The following is a 21,279-nucleotide window of genomic DNA, read 5'->3' as shown; positions in this document are numbered from 1 at the left end:
CCACATGCGGTGGTGTCTACATTTCCATTCCTTAAAGGCTGATAGGTCTCATGCAGCATCCCTGAATTACATTACACACTTTCTGGACAGTATTTATGAAATACTTCTTGACTGGGGCTCTGCCCGGCTACTGAGATATAGCTTTTAAATGCTGGGGTGCTAATTGCTTATTACAAATATGTATAGGTTACCTGTCATCACTGAATATGTGTCTGCAGTTCTCATGGGCCTACTTTAAAAAGCAGGTGGCAAAACGTGACACCAGACGTGATGTGTTAATGGCTTTTACATGTTATAAATCATAAAAAGAAGTTCAAACATTAGCGTGGGAGACAAGTCTAGTTAGGCTCCATTTAATCCAGTGCACATTTGGTTCCCGCACTGCTTTTACTAGTCCCAGCTCAGGTGACCTGCACGGCGTGTGCAGGAAAGTTCAGCTGGTTGCTAGGGATGCAGATAACATGCAAATACAGTCCTTCCTGGTTTTGATACAAAACTGCCAAGTCATGCTGTAGTTTGAAAAATGAGGTCTTCCTCCTTCAGACCCTTACAAGAAGTCACATTACTGATTGGACATAGCTTGGCAAAGGCTGCAGCTCTAAGCAAAGATCGTGAACGCTGCAAAGAAAACCCATTTGCATATGGTACGAGCTGTGTTCCGTCTTACAATACGTCCCCGTGCTAACTGGTACTCACCCCAATGCACGCTTGTTTATCACATTTTAGGGCCTGAACTGACCCCTGATAAGGTCAGTTAAATATGGGCTTCTCTACAAATCAAGTGATTTCAAAAGAAATATTCCAGACTAATTATTCCTGGGTAAGTCTATAAGGGTATGTCTACACAGACCGCTATTCCGAAATAACTTTCTGAGTGTCTGCACAGTAAAACCGGTATTTCAAAATAATTTTGAAATAGTGGGTGGCTTATTTTGAATTCTATAAGCCTCATTCTACGAGCAATAGTGCATATTCCAAAACAGATATTTTGGAATAGGGGTTGTATAGACAGCAAATAGGGGGCTAATTCAAAATAAACTCTTCTGGAATAACTTATTTCAAAATACTGATGCTGTGTTGACATAGAACACTGGTTGCAAGTGTCTATCTTTTATGTGCTTCCAGGGGCTCTAATCAGAAATAGGTTCTATTGTGTGTGGACACATTTCTTCTGAATAAGTTTTGCTTATTTGGGGTCTTCCCTGTAGTGTGGACGCATTATTCTGGAATAACTTATTTTGCAATAATAATTCTGGAATAAACTCTTCTGGAATAGCCCTGTAGTGTAGACATACCCTATGCAGGTAATCTTATTCTGAAATAAAAGTACCTTACTCCAGATTATCTTAATCCACCTTTAATCAGCGTGTTCACACACAGAGATATTCGGGTGTGGCTACAGCGCTCTAAATTCACATTCTTCCTTAATCTGAATTAACTAGCAAGTGTAAACATGCCCAGAGGTATCCCACTGACTTGCAAGGACATTAGGCTGTCGAGGCGGGGTGAATATAATTAAATGTAATCAATGCCTCTGGTGTTTAATGAAAACCCATTCAGGAGCAGAAATGGGCAATTAAACTGCTTGAGAGGGGGAATTCTGGGATGAAGCCCAGCACAGGACTCAGGGCCCTGGAAAACATAGACAGTTGATCGTATTAAGCCCTCATCGGGCGGTCAGTCAATGGAAATTCTGCAGGAGTCCTGTGCTGCACAGGATTGGGCCCTATGTTATTAATTACGTGACGGGAGGGAGTGTTCAAATGCTGGCCAACACTATAGAAAATTTCCCACAAAGCTCCTTTAAGGCCCTTGCTTACCATTGTTTTCTGGCCAACTTCCACTCAATGTGTAACCACCATTGCTCACTTAAAGCCCTACCTGAATTTGGCCCAATAGATGCACTGTACACTATCAGCGCTTGAATTGCTATGTTTGATTCTGGTCTGCCTAAGCATCTTTGCCTTTGGTGGCTGTTGCTGGTTCTGCCATGGCCACGCTGTATGTATCGAGTGATTGCTCAGTAAATGTGTCTTTGAGATGAGTCGCTCTGCTAACTCCTCTGACTAACATGGCATGGCTTTTATAAGACAGGTCTCACATATAATGCGTAACAATCTGACCTGTCAGCTACTTTGTTGTGATGGTCTAGTGCCGAGCACGGCTGTTCTCGGCATTTTAAAACATCTTTGCTGAGCAGTTCATATCCTGCTTCATACTCCTGCTGGAACATGTGGTAGCTGGCCATCCCATGAGTATCCAGTTAGAGTGCTTCACCCTCTCCCTTTTTTCTACGGTGTCATTTGTTTTGAGGAACATTTGGAAGGGTGGCAACCAACTTCCGTAGTTCTCTGCCAGATTCCTTGCCAAGATCTAGTTCTTAGCTACCTCCTTCTCAGCACAGGAGTGCAGGTAAGTTTGGAGTTCACCAGGCATGGACCAGAATTAACAGGGCTAAACCCCATCATAGGCCAGGGGTGTAATGTTCCCTCTCCTTTAAATTTTGTTACAGGCAATGTGGCATTGTGCCCATGCACACCACCAGTAGAAACACACGCTACCCCCTGTGGATACCTGTGGGCGCTTTGCTCATCCAATGGGTGGCACCTGAATCTCTCCTGGGTGGTCACCCAAATGCTCAGCTTACAGGAATGCTGGCCAGGGCGTTCCAGTGCCCGCAGTTACAGTGGTAAAAGCAAAGGGGTACTGAAGACTTTCTAAGCATGTGAGAAGACGACACAGGCTGTCCGCTCTGGATGGAATCATGCCCTCTGTTGGACAGCCTGCAGGGGGGCGGCATTCTCGCCTACCCTTGTGCGGGCCTGATTCCATCCAGTTAACAACATCCTTGCAGGCACTGGCCAGAGGGGGCATTTGTAGGTGTGTTAGGAAGTACAAGGAATGCTAACTCTGAAGTTCAGGAGACATGACTGAGCCCAGGGCAGCTGAGCTTGTTAGCATCAGCAGATGGATGTTATTTTTTTAGCATTATTCTATTCACTACCCAAGCTGTCCCACTGGCAGCAAGGGAGCAAGAAAATAACCTTTGTTAATCATTTATAGAGTGTCGTTTTATCAACAGTTAAGAGTAAAATTGACGGGCTGGTGGGGGAAGATTGCAGCAGCACAGACTGAGTCACAGGCTCAAGTTTATTATGGCTCACAGCACACTTTTATTTCCTGGTCTGTCACTCACAAGGCCATGAGATGTTGTTGTTAGGGAAAAGAGGTGGAGTGCTGAGAGGAACAACAGCCAGTGGAGCAGGTTTCCCTATAAAGAGGTAGAGAAAGGGCTTTAGAGAGCATTTCAGCCTGCCTATCAGTCCTCAGCAAACCTGGCCATGGCAGAGGGACAGCTGCAGTCTCTTCATTACTCAATAGGGCTCCTGGGCATTGCATCAGGTATGAATGAAGTTTACCTGGGAAGGGAAGGTGGGGTACACATGGGGGTACACACAGGGGTACACATTTTAAATGTGGACTAACTAGATTCTGAAAGAAAGAAAGAAAGAAAAGTTCCTTCCAACAATGGGTTCTTTGAATCTTCTTTGCTTGGATAAAACTCTCAGACCAACAATCCAATATGCATAAAGGAGACAGTAACATGTTTGATTTGCCTTCCAAACACTGTACTGAATGTTGCCATTCAGCTGATTTGGATGGGAGTCAAATCTAGACTGTCTGATACAATGTATAGTAGTTTCTAACATAATTCTTTATTCTGAGATTCACTTTTGTCTTTAAAAGAACAAGAATTCCTGTGGCACCTTGTAGACTAACAGACTTTTTGGAGCATAAACTTTTTTGGGCAAAGACCCGTTTTTGTTGCCCATGAAAGCTTATGCTCCAAAATATCCATTAGTCTATAAGGTGCCACAGGACTTTTCATTGTTTTTGTGAATACAGACTAACACAGCTACCCTTCCGATACTTTCGTCTTTCTTTTCTACTTCCGTCTCTCTTCACTGGAGCTCTCTGTTCCCGTTCCTCTTTCTTCATTCCTCCTTTCTTTGTATGTTTCTCTACTTCATTTCCCTCTGTCTCCCATTTTCCTGGAAAGCTTGTCAGATGTTTTTTTCCCTCTGTGTTCCATGCAGGAGCCCTCTTGCTAGCCGTGCATGCCTACAGCTTCACCAGCCCAGCCCCCTTGATCCCCAGCACAGCTCTGGGTATCCTTCTGTTTGTTATATCGGCTCTGTTGGCTTATTCAGGTAAGACGAGGAGGTCTGGCAGCTAAAAGTCCTGTCTGCAACTTTATGCATATTTTTGTACTGCCTTCTGTTTTTCCAGCAAGTAACTTGGCCAAACCACTGATTCTTTCACCTGAAACGACATTCCAGGGTGCAAGTTTTGCCTGTGTGTAGAGGGACTTGGGGCAGAAGGATCAGTTCTAAATGAATCACTTACTGAGATGTTTGCACTGCAAATCTGATCATTGTTAACAACAGTTTCGAGGCTCTGTCTCCATGGCAGTTTAAGGGTAATCAGTGAATTCAACAGCAGGATAAGCAGTTTGCAAAGGTCATAATCAGGTTGGGGGAAAAAAGAATGTCAGACTCTTCTGACTGACTAGGAAATTCTGTCTCCCTAGGTGGGGGAATGAAGAGACAGATGCTTAAGTTTCCATACCTTTATTTTACGGGGGGGCATTAATGTGATTGCCTTGTACTGGTCCTGGCATTTTTGTAGCTATTAAACAAAATACTACCCATGGGCATAAGTCACTCAGCTTTTAACCTCAAAGTACAGGGTTCAGATTTACACTCAGCCAGGGATGGTGCACAGCCTGATGCAGAGCCCTCTGAACTCAATGGGAATCTGTCCATTGGCCTCACTGGGCTTGGATTAGGCCCTTGTGAAGTGGGTTGGTAGCCTTGATTAAGCCTTGTGGGCAGGCGTTGTCTTCCCAATAGGCAGCAATCAGGCACAACAAGGGTCAGGGAACACCCGCGTGTGAAGGCTTGAGTGCTCTTGTTCTGTTAGCAGTGACTGGCCTAATTATTACATTGACCGGTCATTTGGTGGCATAATTGCAAAGAGTTGAGGTCTGCCTTTCTCCCGTCCTGTGGGCAGAAGCAGCCATAACTGGGTGCTAGCTATGGGTGCACCAAGGGCAGGTCCATCAGCTCTCCAAGCTCCTGGGGGAAACGTGTCACAGCAGAGCAGATGGAAGAACTGCTGGTTCTAAGCTAGCTGCATCCCAGCACCCTTGAGTGAGACCAGGTCCTTCACTTCACAAGCCTAACACCACAGCGCCTTGCCTAGCTGTGCCTGCACTCACCCTCCCAGCCTGGTGCTGGTTCCCAGGGCCAGAATGGAATGGACGAGGGGAAACTCGGGGCGGGGGACAAGTTCCAGGCCAGAATGACCATCTCCCAGCATAGGTATAAACGTCACAACACTGGGGTTAGTAACATGATCATGGGAGTCTAGAGGCCCCCCAGGGAAGGTGCTGGACTGATACAGGAAGCAAAGAGGGCTGGTAGCTTGTTTGTAAAATTGTTGGGTTGTTTTTGGGGTGATAGCTGAATTCCATTCAAACTCACATTCCAGCTGATGTCTCTTTAACTCAGTTCTCTGCCACTTTCAGAGCTGGGGCCCTGTACTAGATAGACCTTGGGTCTGATCCAGTCTGGTAGTTCCTGTCCTTTGGGATTATGGATCACGTGCTCACAAGGTGTGCCATGCTGTGAGTGATATTTAGTACACGCAGGCCCTGCCCCAAAGAGCGGACAATCTATGCTAGCCAGGAGAGGGAGCACCAGCGCTTCATTTGTACTAATCTAGTGTGACACTTCTTCATGACTTTCTTCATATGGGCTTCATAGCATGTGGGTGAAGAGACAGCAATGGGCTGGGGGACCTGGACTGGGCAGGGTGGTCCGTGGACAAGCGTTGGCGATGTGGAAAATGTTTCAGAGCTGACTGTGGGAACTCAGGTAGAAGTTCGTTATCATTAAGAAGAGATGTGGTGTGTCATTAAGCACACTGAGAAATGCACCTTATTGGCCTGCTGGTGCGTCTAAGAGCTGGTGGTTTCCGAGTCATTATGACCTGGCACTCTTGCTTCCTTTGTTTCCCTCATAGGGGTTCAGAAGAGCCTGAGAAATAGCTCCTTGTTCGTGACCCTTTGTCTAACCATCTCAGTGCTGTGGTGCAGCTACGGAGTCATCCACATCCTGGCAGGGCAAGGTGTTCTGAATGGTGTTGGTGATTTCCGCAATGCCACAGTGCCTGGCCTGGCCACATTTACTCTGGGGCTCCTCATTATTGCAGCGGTGGGCTTCCTTCAAAGAGATGTCATCCTTGCCATGTTGGCTTCTTGCATTTCGCTTGCCTGCGCTCATGAAATTGCTGTGCTGTATAATACAGCTTTCGGCTCCTCCGCTGTGGCTTGCAATTATATGATTGTTTGCTTTGTTGGAGGCTATTTTGCAGTGGGGAGGGGTCTTTATTTGCTCAGCAAGGAGAAAATTACCCTTCCTGGCACAGGTCTGGCCAAGACCAAGACTAATCACAAGGTCCAGGCCAGTGGTGCCAACATGAACGAGTTGGCAGTCATTGGTCTGATCTTGAACATGCTGTCTGCCAGCGTCTTTGGCTGCAGGCTCCTGGGAGTGACCAGCAATCTATTTGTGGGCCAAGTACCCTGGCTTTGGGCAGCTGGGATTTACCAGATCGGGGTCTGCATTTTCTCGTACCGTGCCATGGATGTGTTGGCTGCTGTGTTCTTTGCGTTCACCTCGGTGCTGAAATTTGCTGCGGGCTATTCCCTGCTGTATCGGGTCTGGCAGCAGGATGAGCCGGTTTTCCCTGTCCCATTCCTGGTGGTTTTTGCTATCCTCTTTGCTGTCTTGGCCCTCTTCACCACCATTAAAAGCCCGGTCGATGGCCTGTATTTGCTCTTTTATGTGGCCTACTGCATCGCCCTGGCCTGTCGCCCTCATGGGTTTTTTGAAGGTGGCCCCCAAGGGGTGGATGTGGCCATTTTCGTGGCCTCAGCCCTTATGGCTCTCATTTACTGCTACAACATGAAAGCGAAGGCCAAAATCCCGATGGGGGAGGGAAAGGTCAAGGCCTGGCTCTCCCACAGCAGTCATCTCAAACTCCGTGAAGGGACGGACCTTCACGCTCCCTTCCTGGGCTATTCCAGGTATGCAGACGCCGAGGCGCTTGGCTATGCGTGCAGCGTCCTGGCTGCCTTTGCAATCACGATGACGGTGGATCCAAAGGCGCCGCTTGCGACTGTTGTCATACCCTGGGTGGTGGTAGCTGGTGGGATACTGAAGCTTTTCTGTGGTTCGGTGGCCTTCGCCCGTGGTAAGACCTTAGAGAGCACCGCCTTCATTCTGTATGGGGTCACATGGATCATCTGGGGCTTAACCAGATACGGTGGCCTCTACGGCCCTAGCAGGGGCTTCCAGGTAGTGGTAGGCATCATCACCCTCATGCTTGCCAACTGCTTCATTGTCTTTTGCACACTCTTCTTAAGCATCTCCTGGTTCATTTACTCCCTCACGTTCTTGCTTATTCTCATCAGCTTCTTGCTGGATGCAGTTAACGCCATCCCAGCTGGCTATGATATTGCAGTCACCATCCTCTTTGGCCTGGCCAGCTTCTACTGCTTTCTGTCTGCTCTTTTCAACAGTACCTTTGAGGGTGCACTGTTCCCTGTGGGCAGGCCTATTGTGAAGCTTGGCAGTGTTGGGGTAGGAAGCACCAAATGTCTTCACTTGCCTGCCAGGAAAGCTTCCTCAGTCAAGCAAATTGCAGGTAAGGGAAAGGCGTAATGGAGAGAACAAGGGTTGGGGTCACCTGTGGGGTTTCGTTCTCACGGGGAGTCTTGATAGTAAAAGAAGATTTTACTTTTCTGAATCGAGAAACTTTGAATACACTATGGCATCTTGCCCAGGGCAGCCTGTCGAGTGGTTAGAGCAGAGGCGTGGGAAGGGAGGGGTCAAATGTTCTGCTGATGTAGGTGGGAGGAATTCCATAGAGGTCACTGGTGCTGCCCCCACCTGAATGGTGCGAAGTCCCCTGGTTTCTGTCCCTGGCCGTCCATCCTGGCAACTTCATACAAATCCTACAAGCTGCTGGTGCAAAACGACAGTTTCTAGAAAGTCTTGCTGGGATACTTCAGGGGTATTGAGAACGAGAGAACGAGAGAGAGAGTTACTCTCTGGGCAGTGGTACACCTCCTTGCCTATCTGCATGTAATCTATAACTCTCCTTTAATGAATACCAGAAAATGTAGTGGGCAACCTTTCAATAGCCAGGGCAGAAAGCTCATCGGAGATCTCTTCCATACATAGTTCTTCTGGGAGTTTATGACCCAGCAGCTTTATTCACGGGATGGGCTGTGTCCTGTTCTTAGAGATCATGAAGAATGGAGGGGCCTGCGGCATCCCCACAGACACAGTGTATGTGCTGGTGGCAGCCTGCAATCGACCTGATGCTGTAGAGAAAGTTTACAAGTAAGTGTTTTCGCTACAGGCCCAGGCAATGAGACTCCTGGCTGTAAGTGGCACCTCACAGCAGTGTCCACCACAGCCTCTCTGAAGGTGCCAGCGCTGTGATTCAAACCCTCAAAAAAAGCAGTAACCTGTGTGTGAAGGTCAGGGTTAGAAGAAGAGCCATGTCGCTGGACAGATGTCTCCCGGGAGGTCCATGGAGACCTGGAAGGTGATGGAGTCAATTGCCTGGGATGTCACAAGACAGTACACGGAACAAAAAGGGAGGACATGGGATGGGAACGAACAGGCACGATCGAATCACATTCATGGGAAACCTCCTGGGTTTGATTGTTTTTAAAAGTTGGGCCCCCAGAATTAGTGGATGCTGTTGAGAAGTGGAGCCTGAGTGAAATGCTCACAGTGACCCCATGAGCCAGTATCAAGACCTGGTCTCAACCCGGGTTTCTTCCTGCAGAGGAGGGCCATGCTGCTTTTTCTACAGCAGCTCTTTTGCTTGGGTCAAGCATGAATGAGCATGTCTCAGCCTAAACCTCCCCAGACCACTTCTGCAATTCGGGAAAATAATTCCCACCCTCCTCCAGGGGCTAACAAGCCTCCTTTCTTGTGTCGTCTCTGCAGGACAAAGCGCCAGGCTCAGGATCGCCCCATGTCACTCTGGATTTCTAGCCTGAAGCAGCTGGAACCTGCAAAACATTTGTTCAGCCCCGTACTGTGGGATTTCATGGAGGCTGCCTGGCCCTCTCCCATTAGCTTGGTGGTTCACAGAGGTGAGAAAATACAGTTGCTTTCAGGCTTTCCACAAAGCGGAGAGTACCACTAGCCTACCGTTCAGCGAGACAGCTCACCATGCCTCAGTTATTCACATGATGCCACCACTGTCTGTAGAGTCGTCCCACACGAGTTAAGTGTTGTGTGGCTCTTTCCTTCACAGGGGAATGGGTGAACTTCCTGGGGATGAAAGACTCTGCCAAATATGTTGGTACTTCTCAAAGCGTCGCCATCCGCATCCCTGACTGCTCTGTCACCACGTACCTCATCGATCTGGTGAGTGATCCATATACACCTCTCTGGATCAAGCAGCAAGAAAGGTGAGGGGTCTTAGGATCATACGGGTCCTTGGGAACAGGTCTGGTGTCGATACCTGGCATTCAACACGTGGGGCGATGGCTGGGGACTGGTGTCAGGTGACCTAGGTATGTCTCCCAGCTCTGTTCAGGCAGCCCTGTGCATCAGCTGAGCCAAACCAGTGAGCTGCACAACCCCTCTGAAAGTGTAGTTGGTTCCACCAAACGCCAGCAGCTCTGAGTCCTGGTTCGCTGGGCAGATCACTCTGCCTCTCTTGTGACTCGGAGTTGGTCTCTTGGCTGTGCCCAGCCTTGCCAGCACGTTCCCAGACAAGAGTCACAGTTACTCCCAGTTCCTTCCCTGCAGTCCTTCTCAGTCAGCTCCAGCACAAATCACTGGAGCTCCCTGCTCAGTCAAAGCCCCAGAAGGCTCCCAGCAGCAGGCTTTAGCTTCCGGGGCAGCTCCTGGTCTGGACAGAGTCCCATGCCAGCAATCTGACTCCTCTCTCCAAAACTGGAGCCCTCCACCAGGTCTGCTGTGCACCCCGCACTCCTGGAGAACAGTTTGCTCCCTTTTCCAAGGGCATCATGGGAGTTGTAGTCTCTAGGGCTAGATTGCAGCACACAGACTCTTCCCAGTAAAGCTCAGAGACTCCTATAGCGAAGAGGGCCTACATTATTTGGTGGGGATTTATTCAGAACCTTGTTGTCGGATGCTACCAGCGCGGTGCTCTGCTCTCTCCAGTGTTGGTATCACTCGGCTGCGTGCGTGTGTTCCCTCTGTGTGCTGCCCCAGTTCTGCAGATAGCCGACAGCAGACCCGAAGAGAGCCCCCAATGACCACAGAGTCTAGTAAGGTGCGAAGGCGCGTCAGCCAGGTTTATTGCCGCATTGGACACAATAGTAGTTCCCTGTAGACTTCTTTGTCTAAGTCAGGGCATACTACAAATGTGCACCCACGATCAATGGACTCGGCTCAGTCAGTGGCAGGACTTTCCACTGCCCCCTCGGCCGGACCCAGACCACACCCCAGGAGTACATTCTTATACACAGGTACAAACAACTTACACGTCACTCCTGACATATTGAGGTACAACACTTCTACGTAGTCAGGTGCCGCCTCTCACCTGGTACATGTTGGTTCGAACAAAACAACTCTATCCATCATATTACCCTTCTGCCCCTGTCACTGGGATGGGTCGGCCTGTTCTTTGTTATCTGTGGAATGTTCCAGGGTAGGGTGTTGTGGTACCATGTTCATACTTCAATACGCTAGGCAGAGATGTTTATGCAACATCACCCCTCTTCTTGCCAACTTCTGTGAGCAATGCATTCCTTTAGCTCACAGCTGCACTTTGCTTTCTGTTAGCAAAGTCTTGACCATTACTTTGGTTCAGGCCTAAGGCCTCATACTGGGCCCGTACTTACTACAAACCTGATTTCTGTTGACTTAGTACAAAGCAGGCCCTTTCCGTGCCACCGTGTCTCTGGGCCTTTGCTTAGGAAACCAGGACGTTCTTTAGGCTCCTTTGAGAATTTGCTAGCCAACTGTGTTTCCCTCATTCCTGTGTAACTTACTGTCCCATGAAATGAAGATGGTTCATTATTCCTTTTGGAGGCAAGGGGCTCCAGGAACTGTCTTGAGGCAGGTCTCTGGCTTGTGCTGTGCAGGAGGTCAGGCTAAATGATCAAAAATCCACTCCATTTAGCCTGATTTTCCACACCCTTCCTCTCTCTACAGCTGTCCTCACACCCACACGCTGATACCCTCCTGCGGTTAAACTGGGCCTCAACAAACAAAGGATGAAGTGAAATGAATGCATGAGCATTGTTGTTTCTCTGCTGGAACTCCAGCTCAAAATGCATTTTCCCATTGTGCTTCCATTTGCCAGGTTGGCCCCATTGCAGTCACCTCAGCCAATCCAACTGGAGAGGCAGACACCACCCACCACAATCAGGTGTACGCCAAGCTAGGGGACAAGGTAATCATCATGTTGCTTCTTCACGGTCATCCTGGGATCTGGGGGAGATGTGACTGTAGGGTTACACTGATTTGCTCCCAGCCAACAAGACGAAATGGAAGGAAATTGTGAGAGAGGCATCAGACACCAATGGGCGCTGAGCCCACGGTTATTTACAATGATGATAACGAGCAAGTGAATGGTTAGGACCGAAAACCTGGGGTATATTGTACATTAGAAGCTTTTTGAGGAGTGTCCAACAGGTAGCCCATGGGCCAGAATCCAGCCCACAGAGCTTTTTTATCTGGCCCGTGGAGCTGGCAGAGGTGCCATTTTTAAAAGGCTGGCTGCCGTGTGGCTGGCTGCTGTGGGGTCCCAGCAGCGGGGGCATGGGGCCCATAGCAGAGCCCTAGTGGCTGGAGCATGGAGCTACCCTGGCACACAGATCTCCTGGGTAAATTAATCCTGAGTTTTGAGGGGATGGGTTGGGGCTGCAAGGGGGATTAACCCGGGGGGTGGGTGGGAGAAAGTTTGGGGCTGCAGGGGGTCTGAGGCTGTGGTGGTTTTGGGCTGTGGGGGGGGGCGGGTTTAAGGCTGTGCAGGAGGGGGCTGGTTTGGGCCTGCGGGGGGTGGGGGTCTAAGGCAGGGGGAAGTTTGGGGCTGCAGGAGGTCTAAGCCTGGGGATGGGGGCACGGTTTGGCTGTGTGAGGGGTTTAAGCATGGTGGGGGGTGCCGGTTTGGGGCTATTTTGTGTTCAGCCCCTGGAACATGTAAAAAATTGCCATGTGGCCCCTGATGAAAAAAGGTTGGACACCCCTGCCCTTGACATTCTGATGTTCCAGAACCCGTGGGGTTGTTAGCGATTCTAGAACCCTCGTTGTTCTTTGTTTTACGTTCAGCACTAAAGTTCTGAATCTTTGACCAAAGCTGTAAAAATCCCTAGAACCACTGGGCGCTCTGTAAGGTTCTGAATCTTACAATCTCTCACTTTCCACGAGCACAGCCAATTAAGTGACCAGATACTTGTGTTTTCTAGTGTTTAGACTCTGAAAGCAGAGCAAATGCCTTAAGTAACCCTATGAGTGAACTGGATGGTTTCCATTGAAAATACAGAACTTGAGACATTAATGGCAATTTCCTGTTGGAATGACAGACTCAGAGGAGGGGGTAACTCTGTTCTTTCAGCCGGCTCATATCTGAGCCTTCTGACTTCCTGCACAGGCAAAGGCTACTTAAGTAGAGATTCTCGGTGGTTGTAAACCAGCATAGCTCCACTAAGGTAAATGGAATGGTGTCAATTTACATCCGCTGAGGATCTGGCCGTTGGGTGTTGCCTAGTGTGTTAATTCGGCTTTGCATTGGCCAGAATCACCCTAGATCACTGGAAAACTCCAGGGATATCTGGTGACTCTGGCTGACGAAAGCTGGAAAAATGAGGAGTGGGGACTGGAATTTTTACCACAGCAACAGCCTGGCAGTAATGCTAAATCCATTGAAAAAGCAGAACTCTCCCTGCTTTAGCCAACAGCCTGAGAAGGGTCTTGTGATATAAGTGTTGCTTACTGTCAAGGTGGATGCAGTTCTGTGCAATGGGCCTTCTCCTGAGAACATTGCCTCCACTGTTGTGGACTGCACCAAGATAGAGAGTGGAAACATAGGGTTCTTCAGGGTCGGCATTGTTCCCAAATCCAAGGTAACGTAAGTCTTCAATGTGTTTCTCTCCTCCTTCCCCTTCCCCCTGAGTGGGCAGTGGGAGGACAGGGAGGCACTCAGACCCATGGGGAGGCAAAGACATCACTAGTCGTCTAGCACTGGCAAGCCAAGGACTGAGAGTTAGGCTGCCTGTGTCCTGACTCTGAGTTGGGCATGACCCTGGGCAGGTCACTCCCCCTTGCTTTGCACTTGCAGCTTGGATGGTAGTTGCCCATTTATATAAAGTGCTTTGAGATCCAAGATTGAAAGGTGCCTCATAAGTTCGTGTGCAAAGGTTTCTCCTTATTCCCTAATATTAGAAGTTTGATGGGAGTCATGGCCAGCCAGCGGCTGGGACTTGGAGGTGCACATCCTTTCCTGGCACCGGTCCCAGAGTCTTTGCATGGAAGGGGAGGCAACGTGCAACTCTCACGTGGCGGCGGCAGGGAGGGCAGCCACGGCAACTCTAATGGCAAAAGAAGCTAGTTTGTGCCGTTGCCACTCTGTATCCAACTCCCAATCCTGTTCGTCTGCTTCAGGTGCTACAGATACTGGAGCAGGTGCTGAGGAAACACGCTCAGGGCCGTAACCACGGCAGCATGGCCAGGCCAGGCCAGGAAGAGCGTCAGGGCCTCTCCAATGGGACACACACTGCCAGCCCGGAAGAGAGCGCGCTGACTTCGTTCACTAACCGTGCATTCCGTGCCGACGAGTAGGAGGCATAGCTCTGAGCAACTCCATCGCACAGTCACTCGGGAAGAGTTGCCAGTAAGTGACACACAGGTGAAAAGGAAGGATGGGAGAGAGATCCTTGCCTCAGGTGCAGTGAACCCAGCCTGCTCTATGCTGGGCTGAACTGCCCCTGCCAGGAGCGGATTTCTCACCCAGGAACGGACAGTGCTATTTTTCATCTTTGGAGTCAAAAATTTTTTACTGAAGTGATTTCCTGGCCTCAGGTCCCTCTTCAGAGGTTCAGTCTCCAGCTCAGGATTACACAGTTTGAAGACTGTTCATCTGGAAATTCTCTTTGTTACTTACGAGGATTTGTTTAGGGGAGAGCCTGCATGAAACACTTGGTGAATTCTGCCCCGAGACCCTTTCAGAGGCTTGAATCCAGGTATCCAGTGCAGTGTGAATGCCCAGGTAGACAGGAGACAGCGCTGGTTGTTGGTATCCTCTTCCTAGAAAGTCAGATATCTAGAGTTTAGCTACTTGGCTCAAAATCAAGATAGCGGAAGTTGGCAGCCATCTGCAGTCAGCTCCCAGGAAAGAGCGCCTCCAGCTACCTCTAGAAACCCCATCTTGTATTTCTCAGGCTTTTGCTCTCATCCTGGCACTCTGTGCTGTTTGGGAGATCTGGGAATCATGGGTGCTTTCGTTGGCTCTCTAGGCTCATGCCGACTGGCTTCTGTTTCAACCAGTTGCACAATGACTGTTCGCTTCCCCCAGACAGGGAGCTGATGCTCACCTATAAAATGTAGCTTGCCCGGAGAGCAAATTTCATTCCTTGCCCCCTACCCCAGTGGGTGATATTCCCTTATACGACACATGGGGAAACTGAGGCACACTGTGGCTTCTGTAAAAATATTACAACAGTTCCCACTTTGTCACAATAATGAGGGGGTAATACAGCCTTTTTGACATGTTGAGGCAGTTCCCTTCCATGCAGTGACAGAATGTGCATCACTGACTTATTTTACAGTTTCACAGTCACTGATTTTCCAAAATCAATACATCATTTCTAATAAAATGTACGGCCTGTAGCACTGAACAGCATTACAGTACATGGTGATTGTCAGCCCCTCTGCAAACCAGAAGACATGACCTCGAAATAAATTTAAACACTACACAGTATCCTAATCTGTTATGCAGATACCCATTGAGAATGCATGGGACTGTCTGTACCCTCCCCAAAAGCTGCCTGTGTCTCATATAGGAGGAGAAAGGTAACATGAAAATGCATCTGTGGGATGGTTTCAATGGGATGGCACTTAGAGGGCCAGCTCCTTCGCACTTTTTGTTCTGTGTTTGTACAGCACCTAACACAATTGGGGCCGAGTCCATGACTAGGACTCTTAGCTGCCAGGGTATGCAGATGAGCATACCTCTGGTATGAAGTGACCTCCATTCCTTACCCAGGTTAAATAACAAGCAGGCATCACTGAAGAAGATAAAGTCCAAGGTGAGGCAGTTTTGAAGAGGGTCAACCTCAAAGGCATGAAAGTATCCCAGAGCTTGTCCCCAAGCGCATCTAAGAGGGAGTCCCAATGGAGAGCTTCTGGACTCATCGTTGGTCTGCACCTAGAACAGTCATGTATATCAGTGACTTCCAAGATGCCTGAAAATGCTGGCCCCTCTCACAAACCCCAGTCTAGGTCCCTTGCTCCTCTCCAGGACATTCCTCGTTGGCCCGGTGGGCCAATCCCCAGGATGTTAAATTATGTCCTTTGCCTCAGCTAAGCTCCTAAATTCACCTGGAAAGACACACAAGTGCCTCACATGGCTCACAAGTCTGCTCTTTCGGTCCTGTAGGGACTAGTGTTAGTGAGCTCCAGCCCTGCTCAGTGGGAATGGTGGTGGGTACCCCAGGGCCACAGGCTGGGTAGGGGATAAAGAGGGTGGTTGGGGAGCTCAGAACTCCATCAGAGGGAGGTGATTAATGTACGCCACGACACCATCAATGAACGGCACATCTCAGAGGCTCCAAAGGTTCAGTCTGGTTCCATCTCTAGTTCCCGTGAGCTTGAGAACTTTGGCTGGAAGTCACACATGAATGGATGTCGTTGCGAGATTTCCAACGCCGCTTCTTCCCAGGTGGGGATGGAACTAACCCTTCCAGAAGGGCCTTCCCAGCAGCCCTTTGGCCTTTGCAGTCCCAGGAGTGCAGAGGCAGCTGTGACAATGCAGGAAAAAAAGAGAAAGAAAATAAACAAGCGTATTTGTTATTCTTGGGAAAGCTCAGCTTCATTGTCTGCTCTCATGTATCTGATCTAGTGGCAGTGACATTATAAAAGGAGTCCCTTGGAATTGCCAGGGGTCCAGCACTTAAGCAGATGGACTTGTTCAGCTGGAAAGCATGATATGAGATCCACATGTCGTGGGAACCGGGCCTAGGAGGGGCGGGGCATGGGAACAGGGTCAGAGAAAATCTTGTCTGTCCAAGAGATATTTGGGGCCCGAGTTGAGGCCTGTAGTCACCCTGACAAAATCCCAACACTCTCCATGCTCGCAGTTGGCAGCACATAGCCTTTGGCATTTCCAGCTAAGGGGAATGGTCATTCCAGCAGAGGACAATCCCCAAATCCTTCTCCTTGGGTGAAAGAAAACCTCACCTAGCGGCTAGTAGCAGAGAACAGTTCTGTGCCCCAGTCAGCCTATCTCGGATGAAGTGCAGCTTTGAGGGGGCTCTCTATCGTTCATTGGAAGGCTTCCCAGAGTCCCAGGGCTCAGCCCTCATGTGGGAGGCCAGGGCTCTGGTCACTCATAGTACTAATGAGGCTCTCCTGGAGAAGGCCTAATTGCACAGAGGGGTACGTGATGACCAGGCCAGAGTGGGGTCTAGTGAGTCAATGAGCCAGTCACTTCATTAGCAGGGAAGCTATATGGAAGGAGTACTTAGCAGGCAAAGGAAGCAGAGAAATCGGGCGACAGAAGGCTAGGAAGGTCTGCCGGGGTTCTCTGAGTGGAGACCCCTTACTTCTGAAGGGGTTAGAAAGCTGATGAGTGGGGTAAAGGCGTACAGATGTTGCTATGTGCTATTGAAGGGAGTAAATACTAAATAAGCTGGACGGGCTGCTCACAAACAAGGTCTCAGTGTGGGTGGAAGTGCAGGGGTTGCAGCACACTGTTCACTTACACCTCATCTTCAAAGGGTTTTGTGGCACGGACCCAGGGTATTTCAAAGTCCTGGCGGAGCTCAGGGATGAATGTGAGTGACAATTTTGCTTCTCTGGCTTCTGCAATAAGAGTAAAGCTCATCTGTGTAAGAGACAGAGCTTTCTCAGGGAGCAGCCCCTTACTGTGGAATGAACTCCCTGAGAAACACAGGGTCATCACAGACTTCAAAACCTGCTCCGCAGGTAAGGGTCAAGGCTCTGAGTGGCCTGCTCTAATGTAAGTGCATGGTATGAAGAGCGGCATGGAGATCATGGTAGCATGAAAGGGTTTAACTGGCCCTGCAGAGGCCACTCATGCTACCCGTCTCCATTTGGAGGGTGAGCCAGGCTAAATTAAAGAAGTAGCCTAGCTGGAGAAGCAGGTGGGTCATTGATCTAACGAGGAAGCTCAGAGTACAGTAGACAGGTGTGTAGGGAGACAGGGAAGGAAGTTGCAGTTTCTCTGGGAGTAGCAGGGAAGGGATCCTACATAGATATGAAGATACCACCCAGGTGGAGCATGCTTTGGTGGGGAGCCTCCTTGGAAGGGGGATTAGTAAGACTGGGACTTTTCAGTTTAGAAGAGGAGACTAAGGGGGGATATAATAGAGGTCTATAAAATCGTAACTGGTATGGAGAAAGTGAATAAGGAAAAGTTATTTACTAGTTCCCATAACACAAGAACTAGGGGTCAGCAAATGAACAATACCCCCAAGGAGAGAGGCTTTAAAGGGACCTGGTTGGAGGGCTGAATCATGACAGAGAGCCTACCACGTGGGTAGCAGGTTTAAAACAAGGAAAAGGAAGTTTTTCTTCACACAGTGCATGGTTGGCCTGTGTTACTCCTGGCCAGAGGGTGGTGTGAGGACCAGGACTTTAACAGGGTTCAAAAAAGAACCAGCTAAATTCACGGAGGTCAGGTACATCAATGGGTGTTAGCCAGGGTGGGCAGGAATGGTGTCCCTGGTCTCTGTTTGTCAGAGGCTGGAAATGGATGACAGGGGAGGGATCGTTCAATGATTCCTTGTTCAGCTCTCTCCTTGTGAGACACCTGGCATTGGCCACAGCTGGAAGACTGGACACTGGCCTAGAGGGACCTTTGGTCTGACCCAGTGTGTCTGTTCTTCTCTTAAGGGGTGGGTCTGGACCTCCTGATAACTCAGGGCAATGCAGTCCATTACAGACACACTTCAGGAGGGAGTTTACACCCTGGCCTGGGCCCCGATGGAAGAGGGCAGCAACGGGGAAGGATACTCCAGGTGCTGGCCTGAGAGAAGCCACCCAAGAGACGGTTGGCCTTGGTGTGGACTGGAGCGCAGCATGCAGTTGGGCAAGTCTCCCGGGGGGTGACCCCCCAAGAGGCAGTGCTCTGAAGAGGCACAGAGAGCTGGAAAGGACACAGGATGCCTCAGGAGGGGCCAGAAGTTGCTTTTGCTGTGGTTTGCATTGGGCTGTCGAATTTGGAGAAAAACCTCAAGGGAGAAGCCCGGGGCGCTCGCTCTGACAGACGAGTGGGACAGAAGAAGGCTCTGCAGGAGCAGAAGTGGTCAGATGTCCCCGGGGACAATAATACCCCCAAGGAGTGAGGCTTTAAAGTGACCTGGCTGGAGGGCTGAATCATGGCGGAGAGCCTACCACGCAGGCCACAGCTGCTGTGAGGAAAGAGCTGCTAGGCCACAAGCACCAGCCTTGAGCCCACTCTTGCCACACATAGAAACAGGTGTTTTTAAAAACAGCCTCTCTGCCAAAGCAAAACTTCCCATGGCCTCAAGGGGGAGGATGAGAGAGCAGACAGGCATGGCACACCATACTGCTTTTGCTCAATGCTTTACCAGGAGGTGCCTGGAGGCCGTGGCGACAAGTGCAGGCTAAGGACCTGCAGAGAAGAAAGCAGGAAGGTTTTGGGTAGTTTCAGGCCATAGTGAATTTGTGGGAATTGGAAGCAAGGTCAGGTTCTGGGAAGTCACCACAGGCACTTGCTTGGGGGAACTGCAGGTGGCTTTGGCAGCTGAGGGGTGGGATAAACAGAGCTGTCCTGTCCATGGGACTGCCTGTGGCAACTGTCTCAGGCCCTGTTTTGTGGGGGCCCTTCACTTCAGGAGTACGTGGGGCCCAGGGCAGCTTGAAGGACTAGTGGGCGGCCTGGTGCCAGCAGCAGCAAGTGACTTGACTCCAGCCCACCCCACCTTGCCCTGCTCCACCCAACCAGCTCCCAGCACTGTTCGGGGGTGGGGGCAAAAACCAGGAAGAGAAAGGTGGTGGTGGGGACTGGGGAAAGGGTGGAATGGGAGCAGGGCTTGGGGCAGAGTGGAGGTTGTGCCGGGCCTCACACCCCTCTAGGGACAGCCCTCTGTAGTGACCCGGTGTTGATAGTCCCAGACTTCTCAAAAGAGTTCGCCCTGCAAATGGATTTATCAGAGGTTGGGCTGGGATCTGTCCTGTCACAGACAATCGAAGACGAGGGACATCCCAGTTTTATACCTGAGCAGGAAGCTGCTCCCCAGGGAACGCAAATGCGCAGTAGTAGAATGAGAATGCCTGGCCGTGAAATGGGCCATGGAGGCACTGCCGTATTACCTGCTTGGAGGCCGGTTCATCCCAGTCACTGACTTTGCTCCGCTTCAGTGGATGCAACGGAATAAGGAAAAAAATGGTAGAGTAACCCAGTGGTTCCTAACCTTGCAGCCGTTCCAGTTTAGGGTGCAGCACAGGGCTGGGAGCAAACATGGGAACGCAGAGGGGTTGTCCTGCTTGCAGGGCCTAGCGTCCCAAGTTGCACAACCCCCGGATGTTGAGCCGGGGGAAGATGCGTGGCAGATCACAGTCTGCAGCCGACAGGTGCCTGGGGGAGGGGGAACATTTTGGGCATTGAAGGAACCCCTTTTTGTTTCCCTTGTAAGTTCCCAGAGAGTGCAGTCCTGTGGGCAGCTGGGGCTCATCAAGGGTCACCCAGCATCAGGCTGTAACTGAAGCACCTGGGACCAATAAAGGCCTTCAGGCTTTTCTATTAAAGGGTTTCCCTAGGCTGCAGGAGGAGAGGGGAGGGGTGTGGTGCCCAGAGAGAATGAGGCTGGAGGTGTGGAGAGCCCAGCCCAGCCCAGCCCAGCCCAGCCAACAGCACAGCACTGTGGGAAAGATCCCAGAAGATAGTGGTGGGTGAAGAGGCCCAGGCAAAGAGAGCTGTTACGGGGTAGGGGCAAAAAACCTCCACAGGCTCTCTCCTTGCCTACAGTCCCTGGACTGGTGTCAGGGGAGTGGATAGGACTGGACTCCCCCCACCACTCTCCCTGGTGGGGCTGGAGCAACTCGAGGCAGGAGGAGAAGGGAACCTCCTCCACCCCAAATTCAGACTGGCCTGCGATGAGCATGGCTCTGTAAAGGGAGACCCTTGCCTTTGGGAAGTCCCAGGGCAAGGAGGGGGGCCTCCCTGCATCTCTCAGGCTCATCCCCTCGGTCCTCCACCCCCAAGCCAGGCCAGGGCATGGAACATGGCTGACCTTGAGGACAATGGCCCTGACGGTGGACTTGCCCATGCCGAATTGCTGCCCGATGGAGCAGTAGCTGTCTGGTATGGCCAGCTTGGAGATTATGATGGACGTGTGCTTCTCAATGGAGAGGGCTGGCTGCTTTCAGGTGTCCTGCCATTGAAGGACGGGGGTGAGCCAGCTGCAGGTCTCCAGGGAAGAAGGATTCTTTTGACAGTGGGGTTTACTTTTGAAAGAGCAGCATCTACACCAGTTTTCTTCTTCCGAAAGAAGCTCCTTTGAAATAAGAATGTGCAAATGAGGTGCCATGTATGCAAATCTACACCTCATTTGCATTTTTGATTTCCCTCATCTGCATACCTCTTTCGAAAAAGGAAGGCAAGTGTAGACACCACCTTTGTGCTGCAAAGAGTTCAGAATTCCACTTACTGACAGAGGGGCCTGGAAGTGCAGCATCAGCCCTGGATGACCCATAGTCCTGATTTCTAGAATGAGAATGGAAGTCAGTGGGAATGGAATGTCTGATTATCTGGAGATGTAACCTGGACCAGTTCTTCCAAGGCGATATGGCCAACACGCCCCATGTGAATGGGGTCTTGATTCTAGAGGATTTGATCCTGTGTTTAGAGGCAGAAATAAGTCAAGACTTTCACAAGGAGTGGTTTCTTGTGAGTTACAGTAAATAGCCAGCCCTGTGATTGGTGCCAGAAAAAAGCAGGACTTGTCTC

At 50.1% G+C, this 21,279-nt stretch overlaps 1 protein-coding gene across 1 annotated transcript; it reads left to right on the top strand.

Annotated features, from left to right (window-relative positions):
- Window positions 1–1,453: 1,453 nt before the first annotated feature.
- LOC142020382 (uncharacterized) lies at window positions 1,454–14,967 on the top strand. The gene is made up of 10 exons (XM_075008138.1): window positions 1,454–1,463; window positions 3,331–3,402; window positions 4,098–4,211; window positions 6,088–7,773; window positions 8,375–8,474; window positions 9,093–9,241; window positions 9,406–9,518; window positions 11,431–11,520; window positions 13,070–13,192; window positions 13,731–14,967. The coding sequence occupies exons 1-10, from the start codon at window positions 1,454–1,456 to the stop codon at window positions 13,905–13,907; spliced, it is 2,634 nt and encodes an 877-aa protein (XP_074864239.1). The 3' UTR covers window positions 13,908–14,967.
- Window positions 14,968–21,279: the final 6,312 nt, after the last annotated feature.

This window comes from Carettochelys insculpta, chromosome 13, assembly GCF_033958435.1.
Source record: "Carettochelys insculpta isolate YL-2023 chromosome 13, ASM3395843v1, whole genome shotgun sequence".
Classification (NCBI taxonomy): domain Eukaryota; kingdom Metazoa; phylum Chordata; order Testudines; family Carettochelyidae; genus Carettochelys; species Carettochelys insculpta.
This window is presented reverse-complemented; position numbering and strand designations above follow the sequence as displayed.